Genomic DNA, 12,191 nt, shown 5'->3' on the forward strand with positions numbered 1-12,191 from the left:
CATGAACTGTTCAGATAGCCAAGTTCCCCGAAATAAGTCAGTTTTTTAACCATCATGACAGCTCTCTAGGCCTTCATGTGAATGCTTAGAAATTCAAGCGTAGTGTATTACAAAACCAAGAACCCATTCGGAGCGAAAATTTGTATGAATATTAGTTTTCAGCTGGTCTTATACATCATTAAAGTAAAATCTCAGGAAGATCAATAGTTTTGTAGTTCGAAATTTAGTGACGTCATGTGAAAAACAGCTATTGAACTGGAAAGTTGTAAACGGATATGAATTTAGTAACTCAGTCTTCTGCCTGATGAGGATAAAACCTTTAGTGGCTCTTAATTTTGGATTTGAGAATTTGATGACGTCACGTGTATACACTCTATAGAAGCGAAGTTTCTGTTTACTATTAACGCGATCGGGGAATTTTGCGTCATCGCTTGCTATGAACGATCATGGTGTCTTCTGATGGCTGGCACTGGTATAATGCCGATGACAATTGTCACAGATGGAACACCAAACACGATTTTCTATTCTGGTAACATAATCAGGTAATAAGGATGTCAGACAATACTTAGCTAAACTTTCCCATACCCAATACCTTTGGCCTAGGTGGTAACAAAAAATTTCCTTTTCTAACTAGTATTGAGTTCTGACCAGACGTAACTTTACTACGCATCTTCTGCATTGAATGATTTATTTGCTTTTACTTTTTATTTTGTCTCTTTATTTATTTATTTATTTATTTTTTTATTTACTTATTTCCACAATTACAACAATTACAATTATTTTTTCAACAATTACGTTAATAAAGTTTGGTTTACAGAAGTTAACAATGACACCATATTGAATTAATTAAGAAAATAGATATTGTCAATTCTTGTCTACATATGTATTTAACGTAACGATTTTCCTTAATAATAGCGTTGTCCGACTTTAATTAGTAGTTAAAACTGTTTCCTCAAAAATCTTCCATTTTTCTTTAAACAAATTCATTTGATTTGATTTGAAATATATGTGGTTTTCAGTTTCACATATGTTTTTCGCTTTTAGAAGAAAACAATAATAGTCATGACATTTAAGACTTTCCAAATCAAGTATCACCTTAAAATTGGTTATGTTAACACGCAACTTCAAAGGAAAAGATCGCCTTAGGTCTGTCCATACTAAAAGGTTGGACCTTGTCAATCCCTCACTTCTGAGAACATTAAAAGACTCGATATTTGACTTGTCAAAGAGCAGATCATTGTTATATTACTTTTATATAATAATTAAAAGAAATGCGCGCGCTCTGATTAGTCAATCAGCTATAGTTTATTGTGCCCATAAGGGACCGTTCATTTTTTATCAGGTAGGGGGGGCTGGTGGGATTTGGGGGGGGCCATGCGAAAAAAAATGGCTTTCGAGGGGGGGCCATCCCAAAAAATAAGGGAAAAAGGGGGGGGGGGTCACGTGAAATATTTTAGTAAAACTTTAAAATGGCATAATGTTTGAATATCAAAAAAATTGCTATAGAATAAACATAGAAGGCAGGATACAAATTTATTACAAACTTTCCTTCTGCTTTAAAAAAACGTTTGGCGACAAAAAAGCATTTGTAGCTACTGAAAAGAAGTATTTAACACTGTTATTTTCGAATGCAACTTTCACTGGCACTCATCTTCATCTTCGCTGTCGTCGAGTTCTTCGTCGCCGCTTGTGCTGCTATGGAAGTCTCTTTCACCGATACTGCAAGAAGCAGCAATGCTTTCCGTCAGAGTGTACTCTTCAGGGTACATGAAGGTGTAGACATAATCTCTGACTTCCTGCTCAAGGTTGGTGGTGATTCTGCTTCTTGCAGCATTGGTGAAATAATTCCCTTCCAAGAGCTGTGCGATGTATGGCCCATCTCTTCTAAATAACGACGTGGCAACATCCTCAACTTTAATACACCCTTCCGGGACGGCCGTTCTAGGAGGGTACACAAGGCATTGTGGAAGATCATTTCCTAGCGGGTTTCCAACACAGATTCCATAAACTCGTTGGACGTTGTTTTCAGTCCGCTTCCTCTTTCTTGCATTTGACTTTCTGCGGTTTTCTTTTTTCCTTCTCCTTTTGTTGATGTGCTGTGCATGTTTGAGTATGCCCTTGAATATGCTGTTATAATTGCTCTTATTTTCTAGTGCTTCCATGTCCTGCGTGACCTTCGTCAACTTAGCTTCTATACATTTGATCTGTTTTACATTAAAACTGTGGGCATTCATCAATTCAGATGAGGGAGATGCCAATGAGAGGCCAAATGCCACACGCTCAGGGCGAGCCATAACTAGGAGATCCGAAATTGACTTCTCTTTCTTTTGATTTGTTTTTCAAACAACAGCTCTCTGTAGTATAGGGATTGTAAATATTGTCTTCACAGTGAGCACAAAACGCGAAGTAGGGGGATAATAGAGAAATATTAAAAAAGTTGAAATCTAAATATTGTTTGTTCAATTTTTTTTTGGGGGGGGGTCATCCCAAAAAATGACCGCTGTAAGGGGGGGGGGCACGTGAAAAAATTGGTAAGCTGAGGGGGGGTCATGCGATTTTTAAATGGTGCTTCCCAAATCCCACCAGCCCCCCCTCCCTCATAAAAAATGAACGGTCCCTAAACTCATGGAAATTTCGCGTGTCTTCTGAATTATTATATAAAAGCAACAGACCACAAGTTTTTATGATTTATAGGCTGATAAACCAGTTGGGATGTTCGAAGAACACTCGAAGAATTCGTAAATCACTCGCCTGTTGCTCGTGATTTACGAATTCTTCTCGTGCTCTTCCAACATCCCAACTGGTTTATCAGCCTTTAAAACATAAAAACTTGTGGTCTATTGCTTACATATTACTTTGCGAGAATTAGGAGAATTAATTTTCGTTTAGATTTTACTTTTATCCCGACATCGAAACTTCGCAATATTTTAGGTACTTCCCCTTTTGGTCTCTGGTTTGTTTTCATTAGGCTGTTTGGGTTGTTTGGGGAATCCCCTAAAATAAATTATGCAAATATAATTCTCCGAAATTGAAGCCACGCGTCGTCTCGATTATTTTCTCGGAAAGCTATCCCGAAGCTATAACAGTATTGTTGAGCTTAGTACATCGCCATAAACTTCAGAAATTGAATTATTCGAATCGTTTGAAATGTACGTTATCTGATTGCCGCGTCGATTTCATTCCATGTCGCCAACACCTGGCATCTAGAACCTTCTTGGGGTAAGTCCCTTACTTTGGGTAAGTCCCTTTCAATCTATTTGCATTTTGCGATGCGTCGCTACCTGATTCGCTAGTTTTGTCTATATGATGACGAAAATAAAGTTTCCTTCAAGCTTGTTTATGCATTAGTAAGCATTTATTTCGCTTGTTTGCAAAGTGTGCCGATCAAGAAAGAGCCATGGCTTGGTTTGAGGCATTCTGTAAAAGGGGAGCGCGTGTAATATTTTTCGCTCTGATAATAATTCAGTGCTTCTTTCTAGCTGGTTATCCAGCCACTTACAAGAATAATTCTCACTGGTACGCCTTGGCGACTTCATTCGCGCCAGCAGTGATCGTATGGCTCTGTCTCATCGCTTCCAACGCAAAACTTCGCTGGTTGTTTTATGTCTGGGATCTGTATATCATCTGTGCCTTGATACCCAACATAGCCATCGTATTTGTATATGTTGGAGACAGCCTCGACAAGAACGAGCTCCTTGGTCCAAATACTTTGAAGATGGTTCTCTGCATCACCCCACTTCTTTTACTGTTGCTGTTGCACATTGCTGACGATTCGGATCAAACTGACGAACACAGAGAACTTGTGTCCAAGTTGTCTTATCAGATGGCCATTGATCTCTTCGATGCTGTTGAAATGATAGACATTGTCTTAGAAGAAAACGAGCACGACTTCGGAATACCAAGCGAATTTGGAGCTTTTATGATCGTATTGGCATGCTTCAGTCTCGTGTTGTCTACTTGGCAGTTGGCGGAAAACACACTGGCTCGAGGAGAAACGAAGATTCGCTTCTGTGCCGCGTTTTCCCGCAACATTGTGGAAATACTTCTCGTCAATTTGCCTTTCTTAATCATTCGTGCGGTGGTTTTCTTCAAATACGGCAAAGATGAATCCATTTTCATCGCCAAGAATGGTATTGCAATAATTCTGTCCGTGTTGGAGATTCGCCATATTTGCGCTTCACGTTAGCGACCGGAGATTTCACTGATGGCTACATCAGGGAAAAGTTTACCTTCTGAGAAAGTTTTTATGGGACACTTGACCAAACATATTTTAAATGTTAATAATGCAAATTCTTAATATTCAGTTTTAAACTTTGTCAATTTTTAAATCTTTAATACTGTAATTAATTTTAGACCCCTTTCCCAGTTTGTTTATTCATTTTAATTGACGTATTTTTATCTTTTTTATTCCTTTTGTAACTGAAAAGCCCCTTTGGGGAGTTGCAAATAAAGTATGTATGTATGTATGTAAGTGACGTTGACGGTTAGGAACATAGTGAATGTTGTTGTAAACTTGAGAACTGGTAAACAAGCCAGAGTAGTTTTGTCTCCTAGCGTTAAGGCATTTCCTCTCTTGTCCCTGTTGTGCACAAGTACTGGTTATTGATCTGACTGTTCATAATACAGATCCCTCAGACAATTTAGAGAAAAGCGAAGAAGACCAGTATGCGAGACTGAGAACGGAATTAAATCAATGCAAACCAAGTTTTAGATGATGCAAGATTCGCCGTATGGAATGTACAATTTTTAAACCCTGTTCTAGAGTCATTGTCATATAGTGCAAGAAGGTAGTTAAAATAGCAACATTAACATATAAAAGAGTTTATTAGCGTACTACAGAATCAATGTATACTGATTCTTGTATACCTATTAAGTAGCTCCATAGTAAATCTACAATCTCAAGCTTGTGTACTTTGCTCCTTTCAGAAGTTTTATTTATTTTTTATTTATATTTTTTTCCTACAGTGTTAAAAGTTATATGTACTGTGGTAAAAAGCAATCTTACGGGCGGCTGGCAATGAAATATCAATGTAAACTTGCGAGAAAGCAAATAATTTCAGTGATTTCTAAGAACGACTCAACCTCGTTCCCAGGCTCTCTCTTCTCCGCCTTCCTTGGTCGTTGGAAGAAAAACTCTGGTTGCGGCTGGTCACGTGACAACCTGTGACACAAACTTTTCCACAACCAATAATTTTTGTCGATCTCAACTAAGCGAAAGAAAGGTCATCGCTAAGTACGCCTTTGAAATGTAACCTCCTGTCCTATTGTAAGCTTCACACAGGTCAGACGAACTATATTTATATATATCCAGCGTATTAAAGTATCACTCTGATTTCAAATCCAGCCGGTCGATTAACTACTTGAAGTAAAACTGTTTCGCTGTTTCGTGTTGCCTGAATTATACTCACGGCACATTGTTCGCTAAATAACACGATGTTTCATTAGCCACTTTGCAAAATATAATTCTTGACTATGCCAAGGAACCGTGTTTCAACATCTGTCTAAATATTAACTTACATAAACCTGATGCAGATGAAATATAAGTGTGGGTTTGTGTCAACAAAACAAAACTGTAAATCATTTTGCACCGCTGTAAATCAAATGCTAGTAAGAACACTCGGCTAATCGGCCGTGTGACAGAAATACTTTTAACATTCAAAATACCGCACCAAGAAGAAATTAAATTACCTTCGAATTCAAAGATTCAAGGGATTGATCCACTAGTTTCACTTCGATTCAGTACGTAACATTTTACATTTGCTAACCGTCAAAAAGCTTCTGCTCCATTCGGCTGCCGAATTTCTTTGTGAAAGGGGAGAAAAAAAAAAAAAAAAAAAAGTATTCTTTATTTTTGAAGACGGCAGAAATCGTGTAGCATTCTTCATCAGCAAATTCGACTTCGAACCCCGATAGAGCGGGTAGTTTTTAGCGACTGCTCAAGGTTTTGAAACCCACAAAGTTGGTCACAGCAACAAACAAAACACTCTGCCACCCCTCCCACCCAACAGATTTATTACTTTTTTTTTTTTTTTACCACCCAGATTCTGGGTGGTCACATGACCAGCCGCAACCAGGATCTTTCTTCCAGCGACCAGGTTGAGAAAGACCAAGCGAAATTGATGACGTCATCTGTAAATAACTTCGTCTCTTATCAGCATTTCTCGAAATTGAGTATCAGCTATTTTTCGTGTATCGTTTTCCTGGAAAGATCGTGCTTGAGTTCAGATTTCTCTTACAGATCTATTGACCAAAGAAAAACAACAACAACAACAACAAAAACACCTATAATAGATTTTTTTAATCATAGCCTTTTGTCTGATAAACTTAGGCTCGCATTTTTTATTTAGCTTGGTAATCCTGTAGTCCCATAGGCTTGTTTAATTATCTGCAGTGCAGAAACCATTATCTCCTCGCTCTTGCACTTTGGTTAATAGTATACATGACAATAAACATCTTTAATGCTTATAGGGCTAGCTACACCATCTGAGACAATCGAGAAAAAAAAAAAAAAAAAAAAAAAACTCGACCACTAAAAGTTCTTTTGACAAACATTCTAAAGAGAACCGTTGACAGCCCCTGTTGATTCCGCTCAGCTTTTGCTGACCACTGCTGGTTCTAACTCTAACTCAAAGGACCTGTACAGTTGCAGGTACGTAAGCTCTGACTGCAATGGCTAGAATATTTGCCTCACTCACATAAGCGATTTATTTTCTGACCGCCTTATCAAAATGTTAGTGCTGAATATTTAAAGCACACAGCATGATCAGTTTTCCAAGGAATTTAAGCTCGATGTATTACATGCTCTCACTGCGACGCGGGTTTAAAGGCTCAGAATTTTAACAAAGAGTGTATGGGTTCATTAGCGACACATAATTGTTTCAGTAATTTTAAGGCCAATGTCTAGCTCCTTCAATACTACACCCCCAGTGCTACTGAACATCATCATGTGCGGTCTAACTGTTTGACCCATTACGAACACGATACCTTTTCTGCGCAAATTCGTATGGTTATAATAAGAGCTAATAAGGTAAAATCTAAACAATAAGCCAATGACGTCAGCAAAGACCACCTGTTGTAGAATTCATACTCCCAAAAAAGACAAATAAAGTGTGTTCATTGTCAGGCAATAAAAAATAAAATCAAAAACCATTCAATGGATAAAGTCGATAAATCGTGATATTATAGATCGACGATAAATAAAGAAGACAGTTCTACAAGATTAAGGGGTGTGCGTTGTCCCAAAGCTGAGATATTCGTCGAAACTTCCGCGCAAATTTATAGAGCCTAGTATGGAGCCGGCCTCCTTGTAGTCCTGCAATGTGGCGGCCGAAAAATGGTGTAAACATCTGGAACTTACTTTGGCTATCTAGTCGACGGATTATCTGAACCGAACCAAAAAACATTTACACCAGCACTTTTCCTAATATTTTAACTCTTAAAATGGTTTAAAATCACGAGATAAGTCTGTATTTTCCGACAAACGTGATCTTAAATAGCTTAATGTCACGCACCGCCATAACTCCGAAATTCAAAATGCGCTGGTTTCCAAACGAAGGACGCTATTGAGCTGCAAAGTTGTAAACGGATATGAATCTAATAACTCAGTCTTCTGCCTGATGAGGATAAAACCTTTAGTGACTCTTAAGTTTGGATTTGAGAATTTGATGACGTCACGTGATGACACTCTATAGAAGCGGAGTTTCTGTTTACTATTAACGCGATCGGGGAATTTTGTGTCATCGCTTGCTATGAACGATCATGGTGTCTTCTGATGGCTGGCACTGGTATAATGTCGATGAAACTTTCACATATGTCTGGAACACCAAATACGATTTTCTATTCTGGTAACATAATCAGGTAATAAGGATGTCAGACAATACTTAGCTAAACTTTCCCACACCCAATGCCTTTGGCTTAGGTGGTAAGAAAAATTTCCTTTTCTCATTGGTATTGAGTTCTGACCGGACGTAACTTTACTACGCATCTTCTGCATTAAATGATTTATTTGCTTTCACTTTCTTTCTTTCTTTCTTTCTTTCTTTCTTTCTTTCTTTCTTTCTTTCTTTCTTTCTTTCTTTCTTTCTCTCTCTCTCTCTCCCTCTTTTTCTTTCTTTCTTTCTTTTTTTCTTTTTTTCTTTATTTCCACAATTGCAACAATTTCAATTCTTTTTTCAACAATTAAGTTACACTGAAAAATAAATAAAGTTTGGTTCACAGAAGTTAACAATGACACCATATTGAATTAATTAAGAAAATAGATAGATAGATATTGTCAATTCTTATCTACGTTGGCAGCGTTTATCGTATGCGGTCCCTTGCAGTTTATGGTTTCTCATTTATGTATTTTCGGACCGTAGGTCTTTTTAGATCCGATACGCTGCGTTTTTTAAGCATGGTACTGGCCATGCGTTTGAATGTTTAAATGTTTAGGCTGGCCTTGTCCAGCCACATTTATTCTTTTGCTTTTCGAGACACCAATCTTGACACTTTGTCTCCTTGCGCCCCGAAACATGTGATGTGGCAAAGCGTGTTTCGGGGCGCAAGTGAGTTCAAAGTACGGAACTTGATATAGTGCACGGGTCATTTCGCAATTTATGTGCGTTGGCTGTTGGGCTGGCGTTACATATCTTCGCTACACAGTGCTGACGAGCCCCAAGAAGGGCGAAACAGCTGCCACTGTTGCGATCCTACTTGATCGGTTCTTGTCATGTTGGTGTCTCGAAACATTTTTCACGTAGTATCAGCCTTGCAGTTTATTGCTTGTCTTATCTACATACTTATTTAACGTAACGATTTTCCTTAATAATAGCATTGTCCTACTTAAATTAGTAGTTAAAATTGTTTCCTCAAAAACCTTACATTTTTCTTTAAACAAATTCATTTGATTTGATTTGAGATTATGTAGTTTTCAGTTTCATATTTTTCACTTTTATAAGTAAACAATAATAGACATGACATTTAAGACTTTCCAAATCAAAAATCACCTTACAATTGGTTATGTTAACACGCAACTTCAAAGAAACAGTTCGCCTTAGGCCTGTCCATACTAACAAGTTGGACCTTGTCAATCCCTCACTTCTGAGAACATTAAAAGACTCGATATTTGACTTGTCAAAGAACAGATCATTTTTATATTACATTTATGTAATAATTAAATGCATGCGCACGCTCTGATTAGTCAATCAGCTATGGTTTATTGTGCCCGTAAACTCATGGAAATTTCGCGTGTCTTCTGAATTATCATATAAAAGCAATAGACCACAAGTTTTTATGGTTTATAGGCTGATAAACCACTTGGGATGTTGAAAAAACACTCGAAGAATTCGTAAATCACTCGCCTGTGGCTCGTGATTTACGAATTCTTCTCGTGCTCTTCCCACATCCCGCGTGGTTTATCAGCCTATAAACCATAAAAACTTGTGGTCTATTGTTTACATATTACTTTGCGAGAATTAGGAGAATTGATTTTCGTTTGGATTTTACTTTTATCCCGACATCGAAATTTCGCAATATTTCAAAAACGACAAGCGAAAATTTCTTTTCAGAAGGTACTTTCCCTTTTGGTCTCTGGTTTGTTTTCATTAGGCTGTTTGGGTTGTTTGGGGGAATCCCCTAAAATAAATTATGCAAATATAATTCTCCGAAATTGAAGCCACGCGTCGTCTCGATTGTTTTCTCGGAAAGCTATCCCGAAGCTAGTACAGTATTGTAGAGCTTAGTACATCGCCATAAACCGCAGAAATTGAATTATTCGAATCGTTTGAAATGTACGTTATCTGATTGCCGCGTCGATTTCGTTCGATGTCGCTAACAACTGGCATCTAGAACCTTCTTGGGGTAAGTCCCTTACTTTGGGTAAGTCCCTTTCAATCTATTTGCATTTTGCGATGCGTCGCTACCTGATTCGCTAGTTTTGTCTATATGATGACGAAAATAAAGTTTCCTTCAAGCTTGTTTATGCATTAGCAAGCATTTATTTCGCTTGTTTGCAAAGTGTGTCGACCAAGAGAGAGTCATGGCTTGGTTTGAGGCATTCTGTAAAAGGGGAGCGCGTGTAATATTTTTCGCTCTGATAATAATTCAGTGCTTCTTTCTAGCTGGTTATCCAGCCACTTACAAGAATAATTCTAACTGGTACGCCTTGGCGACTTCATTCGCGCCAGCAGTGATCGTATGGCTCTATCTTATCGCTTCCAATGCAAAACTTCGCTGGTTGTTTTATGTCTGGGATCTGTATATCATCTGTGCCTTGATACCCAACATTGCCATCGTATTTGTATATGTTGGAGACAGCCTCGACAAGAACGAGCTCCTTGGTCCAAATGCTTTGAAGATGGTTCTCTGCATCACCCCACTTCTTTTACTGTTGTTGTTGCACACTGCTGACGATTCGGATCAAACTGACGAACACAGAGAACTTGTTTCCAAGTTGTCTTATCAGATGGCCATTGATCTCTTCGATGCTGTTGACATGATAGACATTGTCTTAGAAGAAAACGAGCACAACTTCGGAATACCAAGCGAATTTGGAGATTTTATGATCGTATTAGCATGTTTCAGTCTCGTGTTGTCCACCTGGCAATTGGCGGAAAACAAACTGGCCCGAGGAGAAACGAAGATTCGCTTCCGAACCGCGTTCTGGCGCAACATTGTGGAAATACTTCTCGTCAATTTGCCTTTCTTGATCATTCGTGCGGTGGTTTTCTTCAAATACGGCAAAGATGAATCCATTTTCATCGCCAAGAATGGTATTGGAATAATTCTGTCCGTGTTGGAGATTCGCCATATTTTACGTTAGCGACCGGAGTTTTCACTGACGGCTACATCAAGAAAAAGGACGTTGACGGTTAGGAGCATGACAATTTTTGTGTTAAACTTGCGAACTGGTAAACTATACTGAATAGTTTTGTCTCCTAGCGGTAAGGCATCACCTGTCTTGCCCCTACTGTGGTTGAGAACTGGTTATTGATCTGACTATTCACAATACACATCTCTCAGACAATTTAGAAAAAAGGCTAAGACCAGTTGGCGAGGCTGAGAACGGAGTTAAATCACTGTAAACCAAGTTTTAGATGATGCAAGATTTGCCGTATGGAATGTACAATTTTTAAACGGCCCTGTTGTAGAGTCAAAGTCATATAGTGCAAGAAAGTAGTTAAAATAGCAACATTAACTTATAAAAGAGTTTATTAGCGTAGTACAGAATCAATGTATACTGATTCTTGTATACCTATTAAGTAGCTTCATAGTAAACCTACAATCTCAAGCTTGAGTTATTGCTCCTTTCAGGAGGTTTTTTTTTTTTTTTTTTTGGACAGTATTGAAAGTTATACGCACTGTGGTAAAAGCAATCTACCGGCCGGTAAATATTATTGTTATGTCTCCCATTTTAAATACGTCTTCCGATTGGAGGAAAACGTTTCACGTGTCGTAGGTCAAGACTCATTAACTCCGTAGGGCGAATAAAACTCACTAAATCCCTAGGGAAACAGCAATTCGCACGTGATCAAGTCGTGCTCTTTAAAACCGTGGCAAATTAGTGAGCCAGCCGGCGTCAAGCAAACGATTTCTTCACATTTTTTTTTTTTTTTTCTATTTTTGAGTTAGAAGGTATAACAAAAACACTTAATGACTCGTCCCGCGGGGAACAGTGAGTTTTTTTTTCCCTCGACCTCAATGTTCTCCTCGGCCTCGCCACGTGAAACACTGAGCGTCTCGGGGAAAACTTATTGTTTACTTTGGGGCCAGTCGTGAAATGCTTAATGTAAACTCGCGAGAAAACAAATAGTTTCAGTAATTTCTAAGAAAGACCTAACGATATTAATGACGTCATCGGTAGATAATTTCGTCTCTTATCATCATTTCTCGGAATTGAGTATCAGCTTTTTTTCGTTTATCGTTTTCTTGGAAAGATCGCGCTTGAGTTCAGATTTCTCTTACAGATCTATTGATTAAAGAAAAACAACAACAACAAAAAATCTATAATAGATTTTTTATCGTAGCCTTTTGTCTGGTTTACTTAGGCTCGCACTTTTTATCCAGCTTGGTAATCCAGTAGTCCCATAGGCTTGTTTGATTATCTGCAGTGCAGAAACCATTATTTCCTCGCTCTTGCACCGTGATGGTTAATATTATACACGACAATAAACGTCTTTAGTGCTTATAGGGATAGCTACACCATCTGAGCCAAT

At 38.2% G+C, this 12,191-nt stretch overlaps 2 protein-coding genes across 2 annotated transcripts; both read left to right on the forward strand.

The window, feature by feature from the left end:
* The first annotated feature begins 3,212 nt into the window (after positions 1-3,212).
* Positions 3,213-6,492, forward strand: LOC149096118 (uncharacterized). The gene has a single exon (XM_089281616.1). The coding sequence runs from the start codon at positions 3,398-3,400 to the stop codon at positions 4,184-4,186; it is 789 nt and encodes a 262-aa protein (XP_089137742.1). The 5' UTR covers positions 3,213-3,397; the 3' UTR covers positions 4,187-6,492.
* A 3,106-nt stretch (positions 6,493-9,598) lies between these two features.
* Positions 9,599-11,272, forward strand: LOC149096119 (uncharacterized). The gene has a single exon (XM_089281619.1). The coding sequence runs from the start codon at positions 10,016-10,018 to the stop codon at positions 10,796-10,798; it is 783 nt and encodes a 260-aa protein (XP_089137745.1). The 5' UTR covers positions 9,599-10,015; the 3' UTR covers positions 10,799-11,272.
* Positions 11,273-12,191: the final 919 nt, after the last annotated feature.

The sequence above is a fragment of the Orbicella faveolata genome, unplaced genomic scaffold, assembly GCF_042242905.1.
Source record: "Orbicella faveolata isolate gen_17 unplaced genomic scaffold, um_ofav_v1 contig_48, whole genome shotgun sequence".
Taxonomy (NCBI): Eukaryota; Metazoa; Cnidaria; class Anthozoa; order Scleractinia; family Merulinidae; genus Orbicella; species Orbicella faveolata.

Excerpts from the sequence above, each read along its gene's own strand:
- LOC149096118 (XM_089281616.1), top strand. The coding sequence starts at position 3,398 with ATGGCTTGGTTTGAGGCATTCTGTAAAAGGGGAGCGCGTGTAATATTT.
- LOC149096119 (XM_089281619.1), top strand. The coding sequence starts at position 10,016 with ATGGCTTGGTTTGAGGCATTCTGTAAAAGGGGAGCGCGTGTAATATTT.